Here is a 27,615-nt window from a genome sequence, read left to right as displayed (position 1 = left end):
TGCAAAGGCAGGTAGCCTTTATCCCCAATCAATGAAAAGGTCCATGGAGTCAAAGCTATGGTGTTTGCAGTAGTCATGTATTGATATGAGAGTTGGACCATAAAGAAGGTTGAGCACAAAAGAATTGATCCTTTTGAACTGTGGTGCTGGGGAAGACTCTTGGGGTCCCTTGGACTCCAAGGAGAGCAAACCAATCAATCCTAAAGGAAATCAACCGTGAATATTCATTGGAAGGACTGATGCTGAAGCTGAAGCTCCAGTACTTTGGCCACCTGATGTGAAGAGCTGACTCATTAGAAAAGACCCTGATGCTGGGCAAGATTGAGAGCAGAAGAGGATGACAGAGGATGAGTTGGTTGGATGGCATCATTGATTCAGTGGACTTGGGTTTGAGCAAACTCTAGGAGATAGTGGAGGACAGGGAAACCTGGTGTGTTGCAGCCCATGGGGTTGCAAATAGTTGGGTGCAACTTAGCCACTGAACAACTACAACAATGAAAAGTAAGATATAACGGTTGCCTTTTTGAAACGTTTTATCTCTTGGACTTTTCAAGCATACTTGAGATCTCAGTGTGCAGAATGCTAACTGTGATAAGGGGAATGCAGCTTCCTGGACAGGGTGAGAATCTTGAGGTGAATTTGCAAGACGGATCTTCTGCCCTCTGAGGGGCAGAGACCAAGAATAAGGACAGTAGGAAGCAGGGTCCTGGGTGAGCAAGCAGCTGTCTGCCCTCCCAGTGGTGTAGGTTGCTGTTAAAGGAGCAATGTTCAAATTATTTTACTTACCACCTTGCCAGAAAACAGAAACAGAAATGTGTTTATGATCATCTTTAGGGATGAGAGTCCCTAAACACATAACAGGGAAACTAAACAATGTTACATCATTCAGAACGATACAGTGGGAGTAGATTTATTTACATGAAAAGATATTGTACTTCTGAGTTGAAAAATGCAAGTTACAAAACAGTTTATGTTGTATGAGTCCATTTACGGCAGGAAATAAAAATTGAAGTCCATACAGTCAAATATTTCTAGTAGTTTTTTTGATAGGAGGGAAAAATGTTGGATTCTTGGTATTTTTTGATTCCTATGTTTTTCAGTGCATATTGCCTATAACATATTACTTATGGGATTTAGAAAAATAAAAACAAAGATGTGGCTATTATTTTTAAGAAGCAGATAGGAGTGACAGAGAGACCATAACAGTTATCTCCCACAGTTTGTTTTAAAATAATGCCTTTATTGATCTCCTGAGACAAACATTCCACCATCCTACAAGAAGGTTTGCATATATAGCTTATGTGGATGCAAAAGTGATCTGTCCGCTGACACACTGCAGCCTTAAACATCTTTAGTATGTGGCATTTACTATATAATTACTCCCTCAAATACTAGCTGTTTACTGATAATAAAATAACAAACACAGAAATCAGCACAGTCATAAATTACTGGTAGTCACCATAGCAACACCCTATGAGGAATTCTATTTTTGTCCTTGTGATTACAAAAGTACTTTTGCTAACAGTCTTACATCGTGTATATTTTAAATATATGTGAAATATTTTAAATACACCTTTTATACATTATTTTAAATAAACATAAATTATCACAAGTTTTTTTTCTCCCAGAAAAAACTGGAGGATTTTTTTGCTAGATATCAAAGTACTTTCTATTAGACACAGCAAGGCCATCTTTCACAAGGAAATCAATACAGGCATTTTTCAGCTGCCCTCAATTAAAATTATTATAAAGACATTTGCCTAATCTCACCTTCCTGACTCATAACTTCTGAAGGTTGTGGTTTGGTTTTAACTGAAATACCCTGGTGATTGTTCAGAACTTCGTTATAAGAATGAGAAAACCAATTATGTTACTTCAGTAGAGATAATTAACATTATTCCTAGAGACTATATTTTAGAAAGCTCAGTCCTTACTGTTTAGTATGAATCATCTTTAAAAAAGAAGGAGAGTTGATCCTGGTAAAAAGTCATGTTTACATTTGAAGTGGTTGGTTTTGCTTTGTTCGTTTTTTAAATTTTGCAGGGATGGGGTTGGTGGCTTACTGGAGGCAGAGTGGGTTCAAACACAAACCTCGTGTCCTGCTGATGCTTGTGGCTCTGGGAAGGCAGGAAGGACTTACAGCCTCTGAACCTCCTTCGCTTCTTCCCTAAACCATCAGACGGTTTCATGAGTAGTAACATGCCTAAAGTTTTTGGGCTTCCCAGGTGGCACAGTGGTAAAGAATCTGCCTGTCAGTGCAGGAAATGCAAGACACGGGTTCAATCCCTGGGTCAGGAAGATCCCCTGGAGAAGGAAATGGCAAACTGCTCCAATAGTCTTGCCTAGAGAATTCCTTGGACAGAGGAGCCTGGTGGGCTAGAGTCCATGGGGTCACAAAGAGTCAGATGTGGCTGAGCGCACACACAACACATATCTAGAGTTTTAGGGCTATACCCAGTATCCAGGTAACTCACTGCATCTCTCTCTTTCCATGCTGTTAAAATGAATGGTCTTGATAAGAAAATATGTGGCTTATCATCTAGGGTGTCTTACTCCTTGGCATGTTTAACTATATAGAGAGAGGTTTCAAGCCAGGATATCAATGATAATGCTCACATCTATATTGTATGTATTTTAAAAATAATTTTATTCATTTATTTATTATTATTATTTTGGGACTGTGTTGGGTCTTCACGGCTGCTCGAGCTTTTCCTTAGGTGCTGCGAGCGGGGGCTCTTCTCGAATTGTGGTGCTCTGGCTTCTCATTGCACTGGTGTCTCTTGTTGCTGAGCACAGGCTCTAGGGTGCTCGGGCTTCAGTAGTTGCGGCTCCCCAGCTCTAGAGCACAGGCTCAATAGTTGTGGTGCATGGGCTGAGTGGCTCTGTGGCATGTGGGATCCTCCCGGTTCAGGGATCGAACCTGTGTCTATTGCACTGGCAGGCGGACTCTTTAGCACTGAGCCACCGGGGAAGCCCTATAATTACATTTATTTTAGCTCAATAAACATGCCTATAAATAGCATAGGCACAAGCATAAGATTTCAAGGGAAAGTATTATTTTGGTATTTAGCAAATTTGAAGATTGATTTAACTTTCAACAGTTACTGTAAATTTGCATTGAATGTATTTTTAGTCAATTAAATTTTATTATTTGCATAGGTCTGAATGATACTCCAACTCTTTCAAAGTGTCCTAGCACAATGATTTTATAGTAGTCAATCATTAGCTACTTTTATATTTCACATGATTGGGATTGGCACATGTCACCGCAAGATCATCTCTGTAGAAAAACCCATGGACAGATGAAAAACATCATGTTGCCCACATAGGATTTTATGTCAATAATATGCTATAAATATTGACATATTCTAGCTTGCACAGTACTTTAAAACACAGTATTTCATCTGGTACAACTCTGAAAAGGGTGATTACAAATTAACATATAAAGTAAGGTGGATCAGGAAGTAAAGAATCTGCCTGCAATGCGGGAGACCTGGGTTCAATCCCTGGGTTGGGAAGATCACCTGGAGAAGGGAATGGCAACCCACTTCAGTATTCTTACCTGGAAAATCCCATGGTCAGAAGAGTCTGGCGGTCTACAGTCCATGAGGTCGAAAAAAGTTGAACGTGACTGAAAGAGTAACACTTTCACAAAAGAGGCACAGGGAGCCTACAGGGCTTTCCAAGGTACCCTTGTAAGAAGTAGACTCTGATTCTCAAAGGTTTTGGTTCTGAAATGAGTTTTGAAAGAAGCCTCCCCACCAGCACCACCATACATCAGCTTAAGGAGTCCTCGGTCCTACAGGCTGTAGGAAGATGTGGTATCCATTACACCATCCCAAAGGGAATGTACAAACAGGAGGTACCCAGTGGTGGTCTGCTCAAGTCAGCACTGCCCCCAGCCATGATTCCCCAGCCATCTCCTGGGCTCTCCTCCGGCTCTTGGAGGAGGGTGTAATGACTCACCCACTGAAGAAATATTTACACAGCATATATCATGTGCTAGTCACTTTCCAAGGTACAAAACCGCAACCGAGGTCAAGATGAACCCATCCTCTGCCCTGTTAGAACTGACACGTCTGGTGGGGAAGAAGGACATGCATCAGCCAATTCCTACAGAGGTGGCAGGTGTGACACTGAGTAACCCGGAATACCAAAGGGCAACTATGAGAGAGGGCCATCAACCGAGACCAGGGGCATCAGAGGAAGTGGTGTCTGAATGGAGACGGGAGAAACAAGAGGGTATTAGTCAAGTAAAGCCGTGAGATGGGGAGAGAGGAAGGAGGGAACAGCACAAAGGCCCAGAGACTAGGGAGTGTGTGAAGTTTGAAGAAGCAGAAATTCAGCAGAAGTGAATTATGAAAGCGGAGGGTCTTACCAGTCAGAAAAAGAAGTCTGGACTCTACCTTGATCATGAAAGGGAACCAAAAAAGGGTTTCAGCAGAAGACCATTGAATAAATACTGAAAAGACTTTTTTCAGTATAAAAAAGTCAGACTTCTTTTACTATCAGAAAAAAATTGCACAATGTGAGAGTTGAGAGTTAAGTTTTATTTGGGACAGATGAGGACTGTAGCCCAGGAGACAGCATTTCAGATAGCTTGAGAAACTCCTCCGAGGCTCCGAGAAGAGGAGCTAGGATATATAAGAGTTTTACAATAAAGGGCAGGTAGTTTGGAACATCAAAAGATCACTGTTAATTAAAGAAACTAGATGTGTCAAGTTAAGGAATTTAGTACTTTTCTATGTATGGGAAGATTCAAGAGTCTGGGCTCACTGAAATCATGCCTTTGATATGCACCTCAGCTATCTGGGGCCCTTTCCTGTATTTTCAGATCCTGAGTTTCCTCAGGGCTCATCGTAGGGAGTGGCTGCAATCTTATGGCTGATAGATGGCACGTACGCTTTCCTACCTGAATCCCTCAGGGCTCATCGACTCACGCTGCAGGGCTGAGTGTCACAGTCTGATGACTGTGACATCCTTGTTTACAGATATGGCAGGAATATTCCATTTCTCAAGACCATTGGAAAAAGAAAGACGATTGTAGTAATCTAGCTGAATGATGGTCAGATGGTCTGAACTAGGTAATGACGGGAGAGAGTATAAACATGGATACAAGAGAGCTTCATATAATGTAGACTCATAGGACCTGACAACTGATTGGACGAGGGTGGTGAGGAAACAGAAGAACCACAGTGTAATTCCAGGAAGATGAGGGCCAGGAAACTCGTTAGGGAAGTCAGGTGCTGGACCTCCTCCCCCACCAGCTCCAATTAAAGTTTTTCTTTTCTCACATGAAGAAAATTCCATACGTCACTTAATTCTGAGAATTGGGTGTTGCTTTCTTAAATTTTATGAATGAAGTGTAATTTAGCCACCATTAGAATTTTGCTTTCATCACAACACAAAGAGAATTAAAAGAAAAAAAAAAAAAAAAACCCACACCTAAACATACAGCATATGAAGCATACAGATCATGAAAATACTTAACACAAATCCATATAATTTGTCTTAAAGGACCCTCAGAGGGTGGACACAGCCAAGGGGCAGGAACCACAAAGAAGGATTTTATTTGTCACAAATACATTAACGGAAGCTGAAAGGTGCTCACAAATGAAAGGCATTTTCACGATGTTTGAAGCCACACTTAAGGAGAACAGCAACTTTATAAAACCAAAGTTGGTCAAATTTTCCTTTTATTTATTTTTTTTGAAAGCCAGACTAGCCGTTTAGCCGACTCAACAGAGCTCCAGCCCAGGCAGCTCTCACAATCATTCCTAAAGCCCAAGGCACATCCCAGGGGGTGAGGGGGTCAGGCAGTCAAAGAAAACCGGAGACAGACTAAGAATGTCACACCTGGGGAAATGGATGCCTTTTCCTGAAATTCACATAAAATGGCTTACGTTTTATCAGAATGCGCCGTCTGCTTGGTTGTAGGACGCGTCTGACTCCACAGCCCCGATATTTTCGTAACTGTAGTTTCTATCGTCAGAGGTAGTTTCACTCGTACTCTTCTTCCTTTTCAGCAGTTTTCCTTCCTGCAGGTCAGACGGTTCAAATTCGGCACAACTTACGGTTTTGAGTCCTTTTGCAAACACAATGTCTTCCCCTACCAGTTCAGCTGAATCTGAATGATGGGCTGGGGCCGGAAGTCGGTCACTCTGTAGCCTTTTTCTTGTTTCTTCTTCTTTAGTCTGAAAAGCAGGGTTAAAGGGTGAAAAAAGAGTCCAAGTAACTCTCTCCAAGTTCTCATTAATACTGCCTGTAACGAACATTCCTGGCTTCTCTATTTCATTATGCAGTCATTCAACAGAGGTTGAGGAATTACTATTGAAGGAGACAGACCCTTCCCCCCACCCCCCATACCCTCCACACACTCTCAAGGAGCTATGGTCTAGTCCTTGCTCTTTGGGTCTGATAGCAGGTAAAGGCTATCAGACCAAAGCCATAAAGGCTGGTTCCCAAAATAATGGCAGACAGAGGGTGATGTGGACCATGTGTGTGTGAATGCTGCAGGCGTTGTCTGAGGTCTGCACAGCCTCCGCTCAGCTCCCATCCTCCAACCGAGACCTTCTGCCACCCGGGGCCCCAGCTGATGTTTCTCTCTCTTTTTTTAATAGGAAGAAAATATCATACTTAATTCTCAGAACTAGATATTGCTTCCTTAGGCTTTATGGATGAAGCTGTAATTTGACCAAATTCAAGATGGTGTTTCATTTCTTCACCACACAAAGAGAACTTAAAAAAATTAAGTATACAGCATGGGAAGCATAGAGATCACTAAAAGAATTAATACAATCCATGCAATTTGTCTGAAAGCTGCCAATTAGAGAGGATGCACTCATTCAGAGCAGTGCCCCTCACGTGAGAGCTGGGCTACCTTCCTGCGCGCCTCCACTGCCTGCATCTTCTCTTCTATGTCCTTCATCGTGAAATCTTTTCCTTCCTTCTTGATTTTAAGTTTTTTCAGCCTGGCTGGTGGCTTTCTCAGTGGCTTCTCGGTAGTGCTTACCTGGAGGAAGACACTTTTTTAAATGGACAGACAAATGTATTCACTGGCAAAGAGAAAGGCAAGAGACAGTGAATGAACATTGTTTAAGGTGTTAGTCCAAAAATCTAAACAGATTTTTGGATAGATTTTAAAAACAACTATGTGAAAACTGGTAAAAACTGAACTCATTCCTAAAGACTTAATTCCTGGTAACAACAGAACTAATTCCTAAAGAAAACATATCTATTGGATGCCTAGGAAAAAAACAAACTATTATTAAAAAAAAAAAAAAAAAAACAAAAAAAAAATGCAGAGATGAAAGAGGGCTGATAAGAAGGAAAAAAAATCCAAAGAACACAAACAAGATGAGAAAAGGTGGCAAATGAATGCTGGATGCATTTGTAATTCAAGGTAAAAAGTTAAACCCCATGATTTTTAATATTCCACAAGCAACAAAAGACTTTCATTTGGGATTGAGATTAGTGTTAGAACTTTCGGTCTTATGGAGGAGAGGCTTAACAATCACTGATACAGCAACTCTGCTCTGCACTGGGCTTTGCTGTTGGTTCTTTCCACATGTTTCATGACAACAGGAAAAAAAAAACCAAAAACCCATACTATTTACTATGAGGGCTTTCCAGGTGGCGCCAGTGGTAAAGAACTGCCTGCCAATGCAGGAGACATAAGAGACATGGGTTCTATCCCTGGGTTAGGAAGATCCCCTGGAGGAGGGCATGGCAACCCACTCCAGTATTCTTGCCTGGAGAATCCCATGGAGAGAAGCCTGGTGGGCTACAGTCCATGGGTCGCAAAGAGTTGGACAGGACTGAAGTGACTTAGCACGCATGCACATCTCCTATGACTGGCCATCCTTTATATAGTTTAGAGCAGTGATAATGACTTTGATTATAATTTCTAGTTATTAAAAAAGGTTAAACTGTTGTAAAGGGTTTGCAAAGAAAGTTTAATTTTTAAAAATAATATACCTTGGTTATGAAAAATTAAAATGATACATAAATAGTCCCCCAATCCTCTGTTTAGGGGAATCCAACCAGTCCATCCTAAAGGAAATCAGTCCTGAATATTCATTGGAAGGACTGATGCTAAAGCTGAAACTCCAAAACTCTGGCCACCTAATGCGAAGAACTGACTTATTGGAAAAGACCCTGATGCTGGGAAAGATTGAGGGCAGGAGGAGAAGGGGACGACAGAGGATAAGATGGTTGGATGGCATCCCCAACTTGATGGACATGAGTTTGAGTAAACTCCGGGAGTTGGTGATGGACAGGGAAGCCTGGCATGCTGCGATTCACGGGGTCGCAAAGAGTTGGACATGACTGAGCAACTGAACTGAACAGAGCTGAACTGAATCCTCTGTTAACCAGCTGGGCCTTGAATGCATTCATCAGCATAAACTATTTTAAAGAGTTTGGTGTGGGTCTTTCCAGATATTCTCTATGCTCATATTGCCATTCCCTTCTCCAGAGGATCTTCTCAACCCAGGTGTCGAATCTGGGTCTCCTGCATTGCAGGCAGATTCTTTACCGTCTGAGCCACCAGGGAAGCCCCATGCCCATGTATCTATATACATATATTAATATATTCACAGTGCATCTGTCATGTTCAACCACTCAATGAAATTATACTATATACAACCCACTCCAGTATTCTTGCCTGGAGAATTCCATGAACAGAGGCTGGCAGGCTGCAATCCATAGAATCACAACGAGTTGGGCACAACTAAGCAACTAACACACTAACTTTATCGCAGTAGCCTGAAACTGAATCCACAGTATCTCCAGACTAGGTAGTACCCCTGTGTATAGTTCTAGTTAATTTCTCTAAAGACTTTTAAAGACAAAGGAGCTATTGATATTCATTTTCATATCTAAAAGACTGTGTCTTCAGATTGCAAGATGGTAGTTACTGAGAAGATAAATCACACAAAGAGAGACAGTTCAGCACAGCGGGAAGAGCACCAGACCCAGACTCGCGCAGCCTCGGGTTTGAATCCTGGCTCAGTCACGGTGTGGCTTTCTGCAAACTCGTAAACTCTGTAGGCTTTCCCTTCCTCATTTGTAAAATAGGTTTGGTAATACACATTTCACAGTCTTTGTTTTTTTAAAAGGAAAGTATGCAATAGCCACTCAATAAACGGTGATTGCTTTTCATTCAGTGAAAGCGTGGACTTTGTTCAATGACAGCACACGGAATCACACCACAGTACTTGTCAAGAAGGGGACAAATGAGATTCAGAAGTTTGGGGGCCAGCAGGCAGGGGTCCTGGACTCTATTTCATCCCGTGTCTACCACTGCTACCCATTGGGTGACCTGACACAAAGCATTTCGTCTCTCTGGACTCACTTTTCTCAAAATCAGACCATAGACGCTGCTCTGCAATCTGCTGAGGATGGCTAAGGTTCCTTCCAGCTTTAATATCTGTGATTCTTGGAAAGCCTTTTAGAGGGAAAACATTTATTAAAGTTTTGGCTCAGTTGCAGCCTTCAGACAGTTTTATGTGGTGAGAAATTGTGCAGTGCAGGAAAACTGGGAGATGTTTGTCAAAGCAAGTTCCCCTCCCCCACCCTTGTTTTTTTATTTTTATTGACCATTGGCTTTTAGGCTCCCTGCTGGCCAAAGCCATCTGCTGAAAAGGCAGATATGCTTGCTATGGGGGCTCAGTTAGAGAGACTGTAAAATTAGGAGAAGATAGTTTTTTTAGGGATGTTCACTCAGAGAGGGCTAAGGAGAATATGATACAGTCATCTAAAATCCAATAAACAAAGGTTCCTTCAGGCTTACACAGGATCTGAACCTTGATTTAAGTGATGAGATCAACAGTTTTCAGAGAACTTGGGCTTTCCAGTTTGGGTGGACTCTTCCTGTGGCTTTATCCAAAAATGACTCTTAAGAAACCATGTGCTTCCTACCCCTTGTGGAGGTTAATCCTACCTGGGCAACCCCTGTCCTTTCTTGAGTTTGACATTTTAAAGAAAAGCCTTCAAAGCCCTGAGAAAATCTATCTGTATTCTTTACCACTGGATTTTATGAAGTCAGGTGTTATCAACTATCATTTTGTACCGTTTATCAAAAATGATAGCATTATATGAACATGTTATACCTAGAGAGCTACCCATAGAAACCATACAAAAAAATCAACTTCAAAAGCTATAGAAGTTGTTAGTTCAACTGTTTTCTTTACGAGCAGCAGCAGGGGATTGCACGCCCAAAGACGCTGTAATAAGTTGAGGGGTCTTGTTTCTAGCCAACCCACCTTGTATACATTACTTCTGGTACCCTCAGCACGTTTCTAGTTAACTATTGACCAACAAATAAACTTACTTTGGCTATACTCTCTTAATGAGAGTCTTGTGCTTAGAGTAAGGCAGATTCTCAGAAGAGATCTGTCATTCCTGCTCATTGTTAAAACCTCCAAGACAGTCATTCTGAGCGTGAACTGCCATTATTTTGTCTTTATCTGGTCAACTTCCTCCCCCTTAAAAAAAACTCCCCATGTGGTTCAACAATGTTAGAAACTCTGATATATTGTCAACAAATTCCCTGACAGTATTGAAAGTTATCAAGGACAGGAGTTGGCTTGAATGGGAATCATCTTGGATCAGAGATAGGAGGACTCAACAGAGGATTGAGAGTCTTGTGCAGGGAAACCCAGGATGGGAGAAATGAGTTTGGGATAAAAGAATCTTAAGTGGATAATAGGTTTCCCTGGTAGCTCAGTGGTAGAGAATCTGCCTGACAATTCAGGAGACTTGGGTTTGATGCCCTGGGTCAGGAAGATCCCCTGGAGAAGGAAATGGCAACCCACTCCAGAATACTTGCCTGGGAATTTCCATGGACAGAGGAGCCTGGTGGGGTTCCTCTGGGGTTGCAAAGAATCAGACATCACTTAGAGACTCAGTTCAGTCAGTTCAGTCGTATCCGATTCTTTGCAACCCCATGAACTGCAGCACTCCAGGCTTCCCTGTCCATCACCAACTCCTGGAGTGTTCTCAAACTCATGTCCATTGAGTTGGTGATGCCATCCAACCATCTCATCCTCTGTTGTCCCCTTCTCCTCCTGCCTTCAATCTTTCCCAGCATCAGGGTCTTTTCCAGTGAGTCAGTTCTCATCAGATGGCCGAAGTATTGGAGTTTCAGCTTCAGCATCAGTCCTTCTAATGCATATTCAGTACTGACTTCTTTTAGGATTGACTGGTTGACTTAGTGACTAAACAACAACAAGTGGATAATACCTATGTGGATAAATGAGAGCTGATCCCATCTCTTTAAAGAGATCTGTACCAAGCCATACACATATTTACATGTGTACATAAAATCAATTACAGTCACTGGAGTCTTATGAGAATGTTTTAAAACGTACTGGACGATTCACTTGGTCTGATAATTTAACTTCTTAACATTGTACTTCTTACATATCATTATAATTCTGAGTGAACGTAACACCTATTAGTATGAATATGCTTTCAGGCGGGTTATCCAGGAATGGACATAGTACTGGCTAAAAAGCAGATGATGAAAAAAATTGAGAAGAAAGACGACAGGGGGTACTTCCCTGGTGGTCCAGCGGTTAAGACTCTGCACTTCCAACACAGGGGGCAGGAGCTCCATCCCTGGTTGGGGAACTAAGATCCCATGTGCCATATGGAGCAGCCAAACCAACAAACAAAAAGACAATGGGGATCCCTGGACAAAGACACAGCTGTGGACTTCTAGAAAGAGACTAGGTCATAGGGGAGTCCCCTTTTCAGCATCCTTTATTCTATTTCACTCTAAAGGATGACAGAATTAAAGATAACAACCTAGCTAAGATGGGGACAGATCAACGTCATAAATTCCCTTATATTTAAGTAACTATTGGTCTACTTAAGAAGTCTTATTTTTAAGTATTCTCACATTTACTCTTCTGATTTTTTTTCTCATAATATTTCATTTAAAGCTTTTTTTTAAAGCCCCCAGTGAAGAATGGTGTTTACATGTCTGAATCCAACCTATTGTAGTACCTACTGACACTAACATTGCTTTCTTTTTGGACTATCCCCCTTTTGTTTCCTTTGGCTCTTTGTTTCTTAGTTAAAAGTATTAACTGTCTCATGATATTTTCATTCTTAATACGGTTCCCCTTTCAGTCCTTCGATATTCATTCTCATCTTTTTGCACTGGCCTTATAACTTTCCCCCAGATATTCAAGATCTCTGGTGTCTAACATACACGCATACACGTTCTCAGCTATACATGAATTGAAAGAGACTTCACCCGTGACCCTGAGCAATTCTATCTCTTCATTTCCATATGCTTCCTAGGAACCATCTTAGTCCTCTAGTGAACAGATGCTCTATTTTCTGGAATATTTTAGGACTTTCTTTCAGGGTGAATGGGGGAATTTTAGTTTCGAAAGCTTTAACCCTTCCCAGCTTGATCATGAATGTGAGGGCTTGATGTACATTTTTATTGACACTTCAGGGCAGTACTTCTCAGCCTGGGCTGCTCAGGAGGACCCTGGGAGCTTTCAAAAGCACCACATTCTGGGGCCCAGCCTTTGCCACTGGCCCCAGGAGTTCTGAAAGCTTCCTGGGTGATGCGAATGTTCAGGTTAAGGACTGTGCTAGGTAATAAGATGCATTACTGTTCTGGCCTGTTGCAAATCTGGCTTTTGTTGGACATCTTGGCCCAATTCCAAACCAAAAAAATAACACACAAACTGTGTTATTCTTGCCTACCTCTGAAGTCCTGTCACATTTAAATCCTTCTGAGAACACTCCGACTATGCTCCACCACCATTCCATGTCTGCATAATACGAATACAAACGCGCCTTCATCTTTGGCGCTCTTCATGATGTTATTGAAAGCCAAGCCTGTAGTTTTCATTTTTTAATAGATACGTTTCTTTCATGATGTAGCTTATATTAATTAACCTTGCTGATGCCCTAGTGAGGTCTGAGTCTGAATTCATTCATCTCTGGCATTGGAATCACTGAAAAATATTTTAATGCTACTCCCACTGGTGTGAGCATCAAGGGACAGTAGCATTTCTCTTCAGAAGGCATTGCTTAGTTACTGAATGTCCACACAATCTATCTTCCTCCAGATGGCTCTCCTGTTTTTTTTTTGATCCACTTTTTATTTTCTGATTCCCGAGATTCATCTACAAGAAAAAAATCTCTTCTAGCCTTTTTCATATTAAAGACACATCATTTTTTAGTACTTTGAAGTAAGATGCTGCTGCTGCTGCTGCTACGTTGCTTCAGTCATGTCTGACTCTGTGCGACCCCATAGACGGCTGCCCACCAGGCTCCCCCGTCCCTGGGATTCTCCAAGGACACTGGAGGGGGTTGCCATTTCCTTCTCCAAAGGAAAGTAAGATAAGGTACTCCAAAATGCCCTGTATCCTGATAGCTGGCCTTATACAAATGTAAATTGTCATTGTGTTGGCATCAGTTTTTCCATCATATGGTCCATTTTTATCTTCCCTCACTTCCTCTTATTATTGGCAGCTTGATAATATCATTCATAAGGCTTAACAATCTCCTTCCTTTCGCTGAATACTTTCTGTAGCACCTATTTTTGCCTTCTTCAAAAGAAAATACCATGTTGGCTTTTATTCATGAGTTCTCAGCAAGTCCCACACACAGAGAAGGAAATTACCTTTATTGAAACACTAAGTGACTTAGTCTAGGTGTCGAACTTGACTTCAATAATGAATCTTTTTATCCCCTATTGATTGTTTTCCCTACAACACAGGAGACTGGCCACCACTGAGGCGGCTTTGATATAATTTCAGGCCTTAATTTCCATCATTTCAGTTTCATTCTTTTCTTCCCTATTCATTTTCCCTTAGGCCCCTTTTCTGTGTCATTTCTTCTTTTTATCTTCTTTTTTCCTCTGTCTATGCTTTAGGATTACAGGTACTGCCGGGAGCAGTGGCTTAAAAAGAAACCCAAACAAACAAGAGAACTAAGCAAAACAACACCAAGCCTGCTATCCTCACCACAGGTTTACAAAGAACTTATTAAAAAGTGAAGGACTCAAGACTTTGACCACAATCAGTTAAAATCAGGCTAAAACGAACTGCTCACACTACAGAAAAACAATGACTGATTAGTTAAGATGAATTGACAAAGAAAAATAGGGTATAACAATTTTTATCATTTCATTTCCTCATGATTGACTTCTAGGTGTGTATATAAGTGATAAGCATATCTGCTGTAGCTTTGGTATTTAGGCCTATTTTCTTATTGGATAAGCCAGCATTTAGTTCTATAGTCACATACCTAATACAGAGGTAATGTTTAATAAAAATTGCTGAAAGAAGGAAGGCATTTTATTCAGTGGGTCTTAGGTTTCAAGTTTGGTAAAACCCAAGATATGTTTATTGGATTCATTAATCATTAATGATCAGGCAATTTCTGAATCCATAGAGAAGGATGGTGTGTGGAGGGGTGAGGGAGTTAATGAGAGGAAAAAACGGGCTTAGATAAATGCTATAGTATAATCTGTATTGTGACACTAAGATGCATATTGCTGGAAAAAATAACTCGTAATCAGTCATATCCTGTTGCTATCTTTAACTATGTAGGGCATGCTGAGTCACTCAGTCATGTCCAGCTCTTTGCGACCCCATGGACTGTAGCCCACCAGATTCCTCTGTCCTTGGAATTTTCCCAGCAAGAATACTAGAAAGTGAAAGTGACGTCGCTCAGTCGTGTCTGACTCTTTGCAACCCCATGGACACCAGAATACTAGAGTAGATTATTATTTTCCAGGGGATCTTCCTGACCCAGGGATCGAACCTGAGTCTCTTGAGTCTCCTGCACTGGCAGGCAGATTCTTCAGCACCAAGCCACCTGGAAAGCTCATTTTTCCTATAAGTTAGTGTTAATTAAAAATTACTTGCCATGACATCGTATGATTCTCCATTTCTAAATACTTTGCTGTGGCTCTGTATTATTCCTTGAACAATTAACTCCTCCAGAATGTCTGATGACTTTTGTCGCTCTCGATTCTCTAAGGGTTGGGGTTTATGGATTAATCCATTGATCACTAGGTCTTCCAAAGGGAAAGAAAGAGACAGTGAAATTTAAGCACAATGATTTTATCAATCAAATGCTAATTACATGCCTTATAAATCATGCTAAATAATTAATTCTTAGTCTCAACACTTGTACCCAAATATGTTTCTATTACAAATCTTTATAATCCTTTGAAGTTCAAATCCTTAATGTTCTTACAGAGGATACACATCAACATAATATAATGTTTACTTAGCAGGTTGGAATATTAACATTACAAAAAAGTCTTTCATGTGCTGCTATATACTACACTTTTGTTGTAACAACACATATACACTTGGGTACGATTACATGGGTTCTGTGCAATAATTATGAAGCTAAACCACAGGCACAAACGAGATAGTCTTTCAGTGACTCTCATGAGTTGCAGTTTGGTTTCTATGCTTTGTATACAAAAGATAAACAGCGTGATGTTGCCAAGAGACTTCTAGTTCTGCAACCCTGAGTTTACAATTACGCCATCTGCTAAATCTACATAAGTAAAAGCATGCCTTTTTGAAAAGAGTCTTTGAACCAAATCAGGATTGGAGTCAAGTGGTAGCCAAGTTTTTATCAGTGATTCTAAAAATGGCACAGAAACAGTTTCTAGGGGAGCACTAATGAGAGGGACCGCCCCATTACACATCACCCAATTATATAAGGAAGCAAGGAAGCATCCCATTTTCACAACCTCATAAAATAAAGGTGCCAGGAGGGGTCCTTGGAAATGAGCTCTCAGGACTTCCCTGGTGGCCCAGGGGTTAAGACTCCATGCTCCCAGTGCAGGGGGTACGGGTTCGATTCCTGGTCAGGATACTGTATGCTGCACAGCACAGGCAAAATAAATTAAATAAATAGTCTCTAGTCAATGGCACCCCACTCCAGTACTCTTGCCTGGAAAATCCCATGGACGGAGGAGCCTGGGAGGCTGCAGTCCATGGGGTTGCTAAGAGTTGGACCCGACTGAGCGACTTCACTTTCACTTTTCACTTTCATGCATTGGAGAAGGAAATGGCAACCCACTCCAGTGTTCTTGCCTAGAGAATCCCAGGGACGGGGGAGCCTGGTGGGCTGCCGTCTATGGGGTCGCACAGAGTTGGACACGACTGAAGTTGACTTAGCAGCAGCAGCAGCAGCCACTGACACTTAAAAAAAAATGAAAGAAGTGAGCTCTCTTGTGTTTTAAGAAGCTCTTTCCATCCAGTGGATGAAGTCTTTTCATAAAAATTTCTAACATCACGGTTTAACGAAGACAGTTTTCATGAATTTGTAATGGGAAGATAGGAAAAACCCCCAGATGTACACACACACAAACCAGATGTCCCTCACTTAAGAATATTAACCTTCTTGAAATTTTTAATAAATATACTCTGTAGCTGTGAAGAGCAGGGATGCAGAGAGGAGACAGAGAGGAAACTGCATACACACTAAGTTGCTGCAGTCGTGTCTGACTCTGCGACCCCATGGACTGTAGCCTCCAGGCTCCTCTGTCCATGGGATTTCCCAGGCAAGGAAACAGGAGTGGATTGCCACTTCCTTCTCCAGGAGAATCTTCCCACCCCAGGGATCAAACTCACGTCTTCAGTGTCTCCTGCCTTGGCAGGTGGATTCTTTATCACTGCGCCACCTGGGAAGTCCCAGAGGAAACTGGGGTGAGAACAAATAGAAGGCTCAGGGCACTGGTTCTTATTCATCCTGTGGGAAGCCCTTCCCTGAAAACAAATTAGTACTGCATTTTGAAAACACCTGCTCTTGTGCCTCAGCCCCTCCCCCGCTGGTCTCTCTCCTGCTTCCCTGGGGCCTCCCTCCCCACACTGCTCTCAACAGTGTATACAGATGGCAGGACTGCCTGTCCAGAGGCACCCAGGTCCCCATCCTCCTGACGATCTGTAGTATGTTAACACGATAGCGAGCATTCGTATTGCAGTCTAGGAGGGATTCTCATCAACAGAATTATCAGAGAGAAAAAATACATGTGCTGGCCCAACACTGAGGGTGAGGGGGGGCATCTCTTCCCTGCTCCCCCTACCCCTCCCTCATCCTTAGAGGTCATGCTACACCCTGTCAGAAGCACAAGACGAGGAGCAATGTGAAACTTGTGATGGACTTAGCGAATATTATGCTTAATGAAATATCAGACACAGAAAGACACAGACTATACAATACCACTTATACGTGGAATCTAAAAAATAACAAACAAATGTATATGCAAAACAGAAGCAGACTCACAGATATAGAAGACACACTAGTGGTTACCAAAGGCAAGAAGGAAAAGAGTAGGCGCAAGATAGAGGTAGGTGATGAAGAGATAGTCTACTATGCATAAAGTAGATAAGCAACTAAGATGTATTTCATAGCCCAGGGAATTATAGCCATTATCTTGTAATAAGTTTTAATGGCATATATAATCTGTAAAAATACTGAATCCCTATGCTATACTCCTAAGACTAATACCGTATTGTAAATCAACTATGCTTCAGTTTAAAAGATAAATAAAATGGGCATTAAAGAAAGGAGGTTTGTCATAACCCAAGTTGCCACAAAAGTCCAAGTAAAAGAATATCACTTACTATCCAATCTATTTTCCAACTCTAACTGGTTCCTAGGGAAGAAACTACGGGAATGAGGAATGAAATGAAAGCTTTCCCCTTCGAATAAAAGAGAGTACTCTTCCTTGGACTTCTGATAAGTTCAATTTGTTTTAAAGGCTGAAGAAATATAAATAAATCTCTTAACACCAGAAGGTAGCTCAAGTAAAGTGAAAACACACCATTAAAAAAAAAAAAAGGCCCACTAACAGTTTCTAAAGAACACACTAGGTCAAAATTATGTCTTTGATGTTTCGGAAGATACTTTTACTATATATCTGCTGATAGTTTTGAATGGGGAGAGACAGGAGAAATAGTTTGATGTAGGTTTTACAAATTTTTTAAATGTAGAACTTTGCCTTGGAAAGATGTTAGTATGGTGGGAGTTTTGAGGAATTTAACTAAAGCCTGCTGCTGCTGCTGCTAAATCGCTTCAGTCGTGTCCGACTCTGTGCAACCCCATAGATGGCAGCCCACCAGGCTCCCCCGTCCCTGGGATTCTCCAGGCAAGAACACTGGAGTGGGTTGCCATTTCCTTCTCCAATGCATGAAAGTGAAAAGTGAAAGTGAAGTCGCTCAGTCATGTCCGACTCTTAGCAACCGCATGGACTGCAGCCCGGGCAACTCCTATTCCCAAGGCCTTATGCAACCACTAATAGGAGCTCTTAGTTTTTGAGTTAACGATTAATCAGGCTGTGCCGGGTCTTAGATGCGGCACGTGGGAGCTTCCACCTTCGATGCAGCCTGCAGCTTAGTTACAGCACGTGGGATCTAGTTCCCCGACGAGGGATCGCACCCAGGCCCCTTGCACTGGGAGTTCAGAGTCTTAGCCACTGGACCACCAGGCAAGTCCTAAGGCTTTTAGTTTTAAGTAAAAAAGAAAGTTTTAATTATGTCATCAACAAAATTTTTAGTATCTTATTAACTCATGATGTGAGTAAGTAATGGTTAGTATTACTCACATAATGAAGGCCTAAGGCTAACTCCTAAGGTCTTGGTGATGGGACCTTATCACTTGAAGCACTATCTGGAACACAAGAAGCAGTGATGCGAGTCCCCAAACACACATTATAAAATGTATTCAGAGAAACAGTGTGTTACAGAGATCAACACGCACAGGGAAGTTACCTGAATTTAGTCTTCCGTTTCTTTCACTAGGAGATGGGAAACTTTCTGGAATAGTTCCAGGTAAGCTTCCCAAGTGGGCCTGCTTGTCCAGGTCTCCAGGGCTGCCCATTGCATCCTCAGGCAGTGAAGTTTCGATCTGGGGTCTATGAGCCATGCCGACATCAGCCTGTGAAAAGGGAATAGCTTTGTGAGTCAAGACTTCTTAGAAAATGGCTTCTTTTTTAAAAGTTTTTGGAAGTACAGTTGATATACAATTCTTTGTTTTTTAAACGTATTTTTATTTATTTATTTGTTTGCACCTGGTTTTAGGTGCGGCGCGTGGGATCTTAAATCTTCATTGTGGCATGCAGGATCTTTAGTTGCGGCAGTTGAAGTCTTAGCTGTGGCATGTGGGATCTAGTGCCCTGACCAGGGATTGAACCCAGGCCCTCTGCATTCAGAGCGTGGAGTTTTAGCCACTGCACCAAGAGAAGTCCCAGAAAATGGTTTCTTGGAAAATGAAAATGTCGCAGGGTCTGCTTTATGAATACTTAGTCAATTGGTTATCTGTGGGAGGCTGAATAGTACCCAGCAACCTGTCGATGTGAACTTTTAAGGCAAAAGAGACTTCTCGGGTGTGACTAAATTAAGGACTTTATGATAGCAGGAGTATCCTGGTTATCCAGGGAGCTCTGAAAGTAATCACAGGTGTCCTTAGAAGAGGGAGGCAGAAGAAGATATGACTACAGAGAGGGAGATGGTGATGTGACGTCAGAAGCAGGACACAGTTCAAGATGCTGCAGTGCCAGCAGCCAAGAAATGCAGCTCTAGACGCTGGGAAAATCAAAGAAAATGTCAGTGAGAAGATGCTTGAGTTGGGTCTTTATGAAGGAGCTTCCACTTGTTGTTTAGTCCGAATCCTTTGCAACCCGACGGACTGTAGCCTGCCAGGCTCCTCTGCTCATGGGATTTCCCAGGCAAGAATACTGGAGTGGGTTGCCACTTCCTTCTCCAGGGGATTTTCCTAACCCAGGGATCAAACCCAGGTCTCCTGCATTGCAGGCAGACTCTTTACCACTGAGCCACCAGAGAAACCCGAAGTCCCAGGATGGAAAGGGAAAGGTCATTCTAGACACAGGAAAAGTACACAGGACGGTGGGGTGTGAGACAACACGGGTGCTCAGAAACTTGAGTTATTCCAGTTAAGCAGAAATAGACTGATGTAGAAAGTGGTAGCTGCTCAGGTGGGAAAGTCTTTTGTGACAAGTAGACACGTGCCATTTTGTTTTGAAGGCAACAAGAATCCTTTGTAGGCTTTTTCTACATAAAATAAAGTGATCAGGTGTGATTTTTAGAAAAATCACTCTTGGGTTAGCACCCATGGCAGGAGTAGAGGGAAGGAAGGGACAAAACGGGGTGACCAGTATGAGGACTGCAACTGTCCAGGTGAGATGGGATTTAAACAGGAACTGGGACCCTGGCCCTGGAAGTGGGGGAAAGAGTGGGCCCCAAAATATTAGAAAGGAGGGATAACAGACCTTCTCAGAGCTTCAGTTTAAAGGAGGGAGGCCCCTTCTGGCTCTAAATTATGACTCTAGGGACCAAGCAGAAAACATTCCCTCTAGGAAAAGAATAAGAAGCCAGGACATCGGCATAAAACTCTTGATTGCTGTTGTTTAGTCCCTCAGTCACGTTGGATTCTTTGTGAACCCATGGACTGCAGCACGCCAGGCTACCCTATCCTTCACTATCTTCTGGAGTTTGCTCAAATTCATGTCCATCAAGTCAATGATGTCATCCAACCATCTCCTCCTCTGTTTCCCTCTTCACCTCATGCCCTCAATCTTTCCCAGCATCAGGATCTTTTCCAGTGAGTTGGCTCTTGGTACTTTCACAATAAAAACAAAAAAACAAATCAAAAAAACAATTTAAAATAGTTGAGTCCATCTGACCACTTTCTGGAAGCATTCCAAAGCTCCCTCAGAGGTTAAGGAGGAACCACCATTGATAGGTTGAGGGCCCCTGTCATCCTCAGGTTCTCGTAATTCTATTAGCCATTCTTGTATGTTCTGTTAGTAGGGAGACTCGCATTGCTTATCATCCTGTTTACAGAACACAATCACTCCAGCTAAACCAATATCAGTTCATTATGTTGAGACCTAATTAGTTCTGTGGTTCAGAACTACATGAGAAAATATGATAAACCAACCAACTGAACAAACAAAGAAGTAAGCAAACAAAAACTCAACGGTCCTGAAATACGACTCAGCGCAAAGATAGAGGGTGAGAACAACTACAGGCTTTTCTCTTTGTCTCTTCATCTCTTTCTTCTCAGACTTAGTTATTATGCATACAGTTCCTGAATAGTAAGCGGACCCAGGAAAATAGTCTTTACATATAACATTTTCCATGCTATGTTATTATATAATAACAGTCATATTCAATCAGAGAGGGCCTCCTTTTCCTTTGTTATATGAAATATATATACATAGCTATAGGTATACATATCTCATATTATATTTATATTTCAGGTAACAGGAAAAGGAGACCCTGTCTGATGTTTATCTTTAAGGGGCTCACAGTTCACATTGAAGGTAAAGATTATATCCACCATTCTTGCTCCTCTTGCCAAATGAGCTATTAAAACCCAATCTATGAAGTGATAGTAAAACAGATATTTTTTACAAGTTCCTTTTGTTTCACAGATTCATCGGTTTTTGAACCTAGCAAAGCATGGAGTTATGCATGGGGACTAATTTTGCCATTTAAGATTTCCCAGGGGAGATCCTGAAATGGGGAACTGATTTAACAGCAACAACAACAAAACAAACAAAATGCCCACATTGGAACTGAGAGCAAGTTTGAATGTTTTTAGTTGAACACGTGGATTTTCACAAAGATATCTGTCAACTACAAGTCAGAGTAGATTTAAATTCCACACAACCTCCCAATTGTTTCATCAAAGCAGCTCATCCAGGCCTGAGCAAGAATCTTTCCCATTTATGCTTATTTAAATACAGTCTGCCTTCAAGCTCTGTCAGTGACCAAAACTCAAATTGTAGCCAATGAAATACAATCTTCCAGCATAAAAGAACATATACCAACAGCCTTCAGTTTCTAGAGCAGAAATTTAAGGTTTTTCTCTTTTGCAAACTAACGATGTCTTTCAAATATCTTATCTATGTGCAACACATTCTGGAAGTTTTAACACCCAATTTCATAATCTAGACTTGAGAAAAGATGTAGTTCAAAGACGAGAGATATTTACAAATTAATTAGATCTATGCCTCATGGGGATATGGTGTAGACAGTTTTCCTGGTCTGTCTATGCATGCAGAGTTTATATTTTTACACCAATGAGAAGTCCAACTGTGATGGTATGGGGGTGGGGAGGTGGGTAGAAGGTTTTATTTTGTCCTTGAGATGAAGTTGTAGCAGAAGTACAGAATCAACGTTTTCATATTTTGTATCAATTTTATTTTATGCTTCACTGTCTTGGGGTAAAAATCTACCAATGTTAGACAGAAGTGAAAAGCTGTGAATTCCAAAGTAACAGCTATGCATGGGCATTATCAGCATCCCAAGAAAGGTATTATTTTTAACTATAGAAGGTATTTTGTTTGTTGGTTGGTTGGTCTGATGGCATTATATGTTGTGTTCTAACGCTTTGTGGAAACAAATCTGATGAACAGTTTGGAAGAAGAGTCATCTGTCACAGTTCCCTGGAGCTGAAACCTTCCTAAATCAAATTATTGGCAGATAACTGATAAATGTATTTGTCTATAAATATATAGGAAGAATTTTTCTCATTAAAATTTGATTCTCTGTAGTTTACTTCAAATAAACATAATAATAAATAGCAACCCTCCAAAAACATTATCCTGAATATTCATTGGAAGGACTGATGCTGAAGCTGAAGCTCCATTACTCTGGCCACCTGATGTGAAGAATTGACTCATTGGAAAATACTCTGATGCTGGGCAAGATTGAAGGCAGGAGGAGAAGGGGATGACAGAGGATGAGATGTTTGGATGGCGTCACCGACTTGATGGACATGAGTTTGAGCAAGCTCTGGGAGTTGGTGATGGACAGGGAAGCCTGGCGTGCTGCAGTCCATGGGGTCATGGGGTCGCAAAGTCAGACGTGACTGAGCAACTGAACTGAACTGAATCAAAAACAACTAGAAATATAACTTTTTTTAAAAAATGCACTTTAAAAAGTTAACTCCGTTTACTGATGACAAACAATTTTCCTGTCAAAGTTTAGGGGGAAACTGCAAAGGATACTCAGAAATCATCTATTCCAATCTAGTCTCTCTCCTTTTATATAAGGCAAGAAACTTTGAGTTGATCACATGGAAGAAGAGCATTTCTTCTAAGAACAGTTCCCCATGCTTTCTTTATTATGTATTATTTTATTACCATGTCTTCTTGCCACTAAACGTACAGTGAACAGAAAGTCAGCAGGCAGATCTCAAGAAGTTTGATTCAGAATATTTTAAAGTCAAGCTGCTAAGAAACATAAATATTTCAGGCAAGCAAACGTGTTCATCTCATTTAAAAGACACTGTGTAACTAGGGAACTCTCAAGCCCTGTGCATTTATGAAGGTAAAAAAAGTACTGTTCTGATAGCCAGAGAGTATTTAGTTAATAATTATATTTTTTCCCAGATTGCATTTCCAAAGTCAAATGTTGGGAGTAGGGAAAGAGAGTCAAGTCTGAGTCTATTTTCAGGTCATTTTAATATCGAATTTCCTCCTTGCTGACTATCATTAGTTCAGTTATGCTCCTAGGAGACAAGAAGAGGTGAAGAAATCTGAGGAGCTCATGTCAGCATCAGCTTTACATGCAGTCACCCCAAAACATTCATTAATGTCTGCTTTGCATCAGACACTGTAGTGAGCACTGGAGACTAAGAGACAAAAAACAGTTCTTTTCTTCAGTAATAGCTTAGGATGGGAGGCTAGCACGGAAATGAATAAGCACAATAAATGTTTTGAAATATGATGGGAGAAGGTATGAGTTTCACTCTGCCAGCATGGGGGGAGGGGGAGGGTTATGCAGAAGAGTGGTCTTGAGTCATCTTGAAACCTGGGGGTATATCTCTCTGTGGTCCAGGAAGATGTAGAGGTAGAGCTGAAGGAAAGAGGCTGTGGGGGCACAGGCACAGAGGTAGGAACAAAATGGGGTTGGGGAACCCGTGGTGAGGTTTGATTAGAACAGGCGAGCAGGGAGAGATGACACTGGGGCATTTGACCGGCATCAGCTTGAGGGTGGCTGGTAAGGTGTGCTAAGAACTTTGCGTTTTTTCTCACATAAATAATTGTGATAATAGCGATTACAATAACTATCATTATGAGTGAGTGTAATAACCAATAATTGTAATAACAGTGATTGCAATGACTAATATTAAGTGCTTATCCTGTGCCAAGCTTTGGTATGAGCACTTAATGTGAACTGAATTCATTTATTCCTCCCAGCAACTCTACAAAATAACTATCATTACTTTCATTTTACAGAGAAGGAAGCCAGGGCACAGAGAGGTCAAATAATTGGACCCAAGTCACACAGCTGACAAGTGGTGAATCCAGAAATCAAACCTAGGTAGTCACACTCTTGACCATCGGTGGATATGCCTACCTAGTGGGTCAGTGACTTTTTTCCAGCAGAGAATGGACATAATCAGATTTTATTTTAGAATGATCCCTCTGGAGGTCACGTGGAAGATTGGAGCCACAGGGCAGGTGGAAGCTGGTTGTGAAGGAAGCACCCAGGGAGACTAGTTAGGAGTGTTGTACAAAAATCCAAGCAAGGGGCAATGACTGTCTTACCCAGGAAAGGTCAGGAAGAAACCCAGAACCCCTCCCAGCCTTGGGAATGATTGGTCCAAAGGGACCCAGTGTATTTGACACTTGGAGACGATTGCTTTTCAGCACTCCTCCTCTATAAAAAATAATATATATATTTTTTTCAGTAATAACCATGAGATGGGACAAATGATAATGGCCATAAAACAAACACAAATAGTGAAAATTTTCTTCTACTGAAGTCTTCTATGTAATCATGCCAGTAAAAATAAATTTTAAAAGATTTTTGTACCAAAAAAGGGAAAAACAGAATGGATTAGTACTTTAAAGTCACATTAATATATTTGGGGGAAAAGATAAAAATAAAGTATTCTTAATGTTATTCCCCAACAGTGATGAATAACAAAGATGATCAAATTGCTCCCAAGAAGCCCATAAATCTATGAGGGCGAAAGAGCTTTAAACAAACATCTACGACAGGATAAGGGAACGTCACAGTGTTTGGGCAGTGGAGCTCGGGTTCAGTGTGGAGGGACAGGTAGGAGTCCATCAGGAGGACCAGGAATGGGGCCCAGGGAAGATATTCCAGGAAGTGGGAATGGCATGGGGAAAAGGCACGGAGTGTGATGAAGCCTGGAAGAACGGGGCACTGCAGCTTCTGGGTTTGGCAGACGAATGCAAGGGACTGCTGAGGAGAGGATGACATCAGAGAGACTGATGAGACCAAATGTAAACTTTTACACAACAAAGGCAACTTCTTCTCAGGAAGACAGGTGGCAGTGTGGAAGACGGACTGGTTAGGGTGGTGATGAGAGAGGCAGAAAGGCCCAGTGTAAGAGGAAATGGTTTCCTGAAAGCAGACAGTGGCAGTTGGGATGGAAAGCAGAGAACAGTGCTGAAATAGGTGTGCATCTGGGCACAGGAGTCCCCCGTGGACCATGCTTGAGTCCCAGCCTCTAGTAAGTCCAGTTTGTTTCTGATGTATTTACACACAGTAGCTGTTGTAACTGATACTGAAGAATGACTTACCCACTGCCTGCTGAGAGAGTGTTTGCTCTTTAAACTGTATTTCCAAACATGCCCTTAAGGAATGTGTGTGTGTTAGCCACTCAGTCGTGTCAAACTCTTTGTGACCCCATGGACTGTAGCCCACCTGTCCATGGGATTCTCCAAGCAAGAATACTGGAGTGGATTGCCATTTCCTTCTCCAGAGGATCTTCCCGACCCAGGGATTGAACCCCGGGCTCCTGCAATGCAGGCAGCCTCTTTACCGACTGAGCCATCAGGGAATATAGGAAGAGCGACATTATATCTTGATTTGCAGCAGACAGTATGGGCTTAAATTGGATTGTCTGGGCAAATTTATTAATAGGGTTGCCTAGACTTCCCTGAGGAGAAGGCAATGGCAGCCCACTCCAGTACTCTTGCCCGGAAAATCCCGTGGATGGAGGAGCCTGGTAGGCTGAAGTCCATGGGGTCGCTAAGAGTCGGACAGGACTGAGAGACTTCACTTTCACTTTTCATTTTCATGCATTGGAGAAGGAAATGGCAACCCACTCCAGTGTTCTTGCCTGGAGAATCCCAGGGACGGGGGAGCCTGGTGGGCTGCCGTCTCTGGGGTCGCACAGAGTCGGACACGACTGAAGCGACTTAGCAGCAGCAGCAGCAGCAATATGATCTTGGGATAATCCCTCTAGAAGGGACCTTGGTGGGTTCCTAGTTCTCTTCGTGGAAGTCTCGCGATGGTAGTGATGATGTCAAGAATCATGGACCTCATTTTTGCCTCCACCAGCCCATTCCTCCATGCCCTTGGGGGGTAAAATGCCCCATCGTGTCTCTAGAAGAATTACGGGAGTGTGGGTGGAGTCCTAAAATGAGACTCCTGACAATTCTGTACTGTCTCCGGCTGTCCCCCCAAAACAAGCTGTACAGCCTCTGGCAAGTGGTCCACCTCCCTGGGCCTCGGGATCCTCTTGTGAGAAGCAAGAGAGCTCAGCCAGACGGCTACGGAGGTCTCCTCCGGGTCTTACTCCCATAAGGGAAGCTGATAATATAGGGCGGCTCCCAGGAAGTCTCATCTTCCCTGGAGCATCACCACAAGCCCAGTACCAAGCAGAACGCGCCGTCGTCCCCGTTAGTCCCGCCTCTGGTCCAGGGGTGTGACCACCTTTGTGGGTTCTTGAAACCCGAAAGCTAGGCCTGGAGCAACAGGAGTCCTGGTTGAGAAGGCAATTAAATCCCCGCTGAAGCAAGCCGCTCCCTCCCGGTCCGCCCAGTGCTCAACCACCAGGTGGGCTCTGATAGCCCGCAGGGCCCTCTCCAGCCGCCTCCAGGCGTGGGACTCGCCAGGCCTCCCAAGCAAGAGGCTGTACAGTTTGTCTGTTTTGTGTGTGTGCTTTTACCTTGAATCCCTCTTCCCAGCCCTTCCTGGGCGCGGGCACGCGTCTCCTTTCTTCACCCGGTTGGGAAGGTCCGCAGCCCATCGTGCGCGGTGCGCGCGATTCCTGCGGCCTCGCTGCCCGTGCGCGCGGCGCCCCCCGCGCGCCCAGCGCCCAGACCCCGCGCCTCCGCTGTCCCCAGCCTCGGGCGCTTCAGGGCTCGGCAGGAGGCGCTCGACGCCAGGAAACTGTTGCCACAATAAACCACATCACGCGGACCTGGGACCTGCGCGGCGATGGGACCTTTGTAACCGGAAACTGCAAGATCGGAGGCGTTTAAGGCACACCTGGGAAGCCCTCTCTCCAGAGAGGAGTGAGGGAGAGCTCCCGCTGCCCCGCCAAGTGCGTTTTAAAAGTATCCTAGGCGCTGGCATCCTTCGAGGACGTCTTATTTTTTCCAAGGCACCTTGGGACACGCCCCTACCCCTGCTGCCGGAGCCGGGGGCTCAAGCTGTTGGTTTTGGGGTTACAGACCGCGAGGAGAGGGTAGGAGGCGGCTGCAGGAAGGCGGCGTAGGAGTGCAGTCCGCCGAAGCCCTGGAGGACAGGTGGGAGGTGGAGGCGGCCTGGACGGCCCAGAGCAGTGTCGCGCGGGGCGACCTCGGAGAGGACGGTGACG

The 27,615-nt window shown here is 42.8% G+C and overlaps 1 protein-coding gene across 1 annotated transcript; it reads right to left on the bottom strand.

Moving 5' to 3' along the window:
- Positions 1 to 5,679: 5,679 nt before the first annotated feature.
- STMND1 (stathmin domain containing 1) lies at positions 5,680 to 27,173 on the bottom strand. The gene is made up of 5 exons (XM_005898235.3): positions 26,962 to 27,173; positions 18,774 to 18,939; positions 14,904 to 15,055; positions 6,881 to 7,012; positions 5,680 to 6,194 (listed from the first exon to the last, which is right to left on the bottom strand). The coding sequence occupies exons 1-5, from the start codon at positions 27,040 to 27,042 to the stop codon at positions 5,910 to 5,912; spliced, it is 816 nt and encodes a 271-aa protein (XP_005898297.1). The 5' UTR covers positions 27,043 to 27,173; the 3' UTR covers positions 5,680 to 5,909.
- Between the last annotated feature and the right edge of the window lie 442 nt (positions 27,174 to 27,615).

Source organism: Bos mutus, chromosome 23 (genome assembly GCF_027580195.1).
Source record: "Bos mutus isolate GX-2022 chromosome 23, NWIPB_WYAK_1.1, whole genome shotgun sequence".
In the NCBI taxonomy this organism is placed as follows: domain Eukaryota; kingdom Metazoa; phylum Chordata; class Mammalia; order Artiodactyla; family Bovidae; genus Bos; species Bos mutus.
Note: the sequence above shows the minus strand (reverse complement) of the source record. Positions and strands in the feature narration are given on the sequence as shown.

What these genes read in the sequence shown, in the direction of transcription:
- STMND1 (XM_005898235.3), bottom strand. Translation starts at nt 27,042, where the DNA reads ATGGGCTGCGGACCTTCCCAACCGGGTGAAGAAAGGAGACGCGTGCCC. An exon ending in AAACGGAAGACTAAATTCAG is followed by an intron (nt 15,056 to 18,773) that starts GTAACTTCCCTG and finishes TCCCTTTGGAAG; the next exon opens with ACCTAGTGATCAATGGATTA. An exon ending in GAGAATCATACGATGTCATG is followed by an intron (nt 7,013 to 14,903) that starts GCAAGTAATTTT and finishes GTCTTCCTCCAG; the next exon opens with GTAAGCACTACCGAGAAGCC.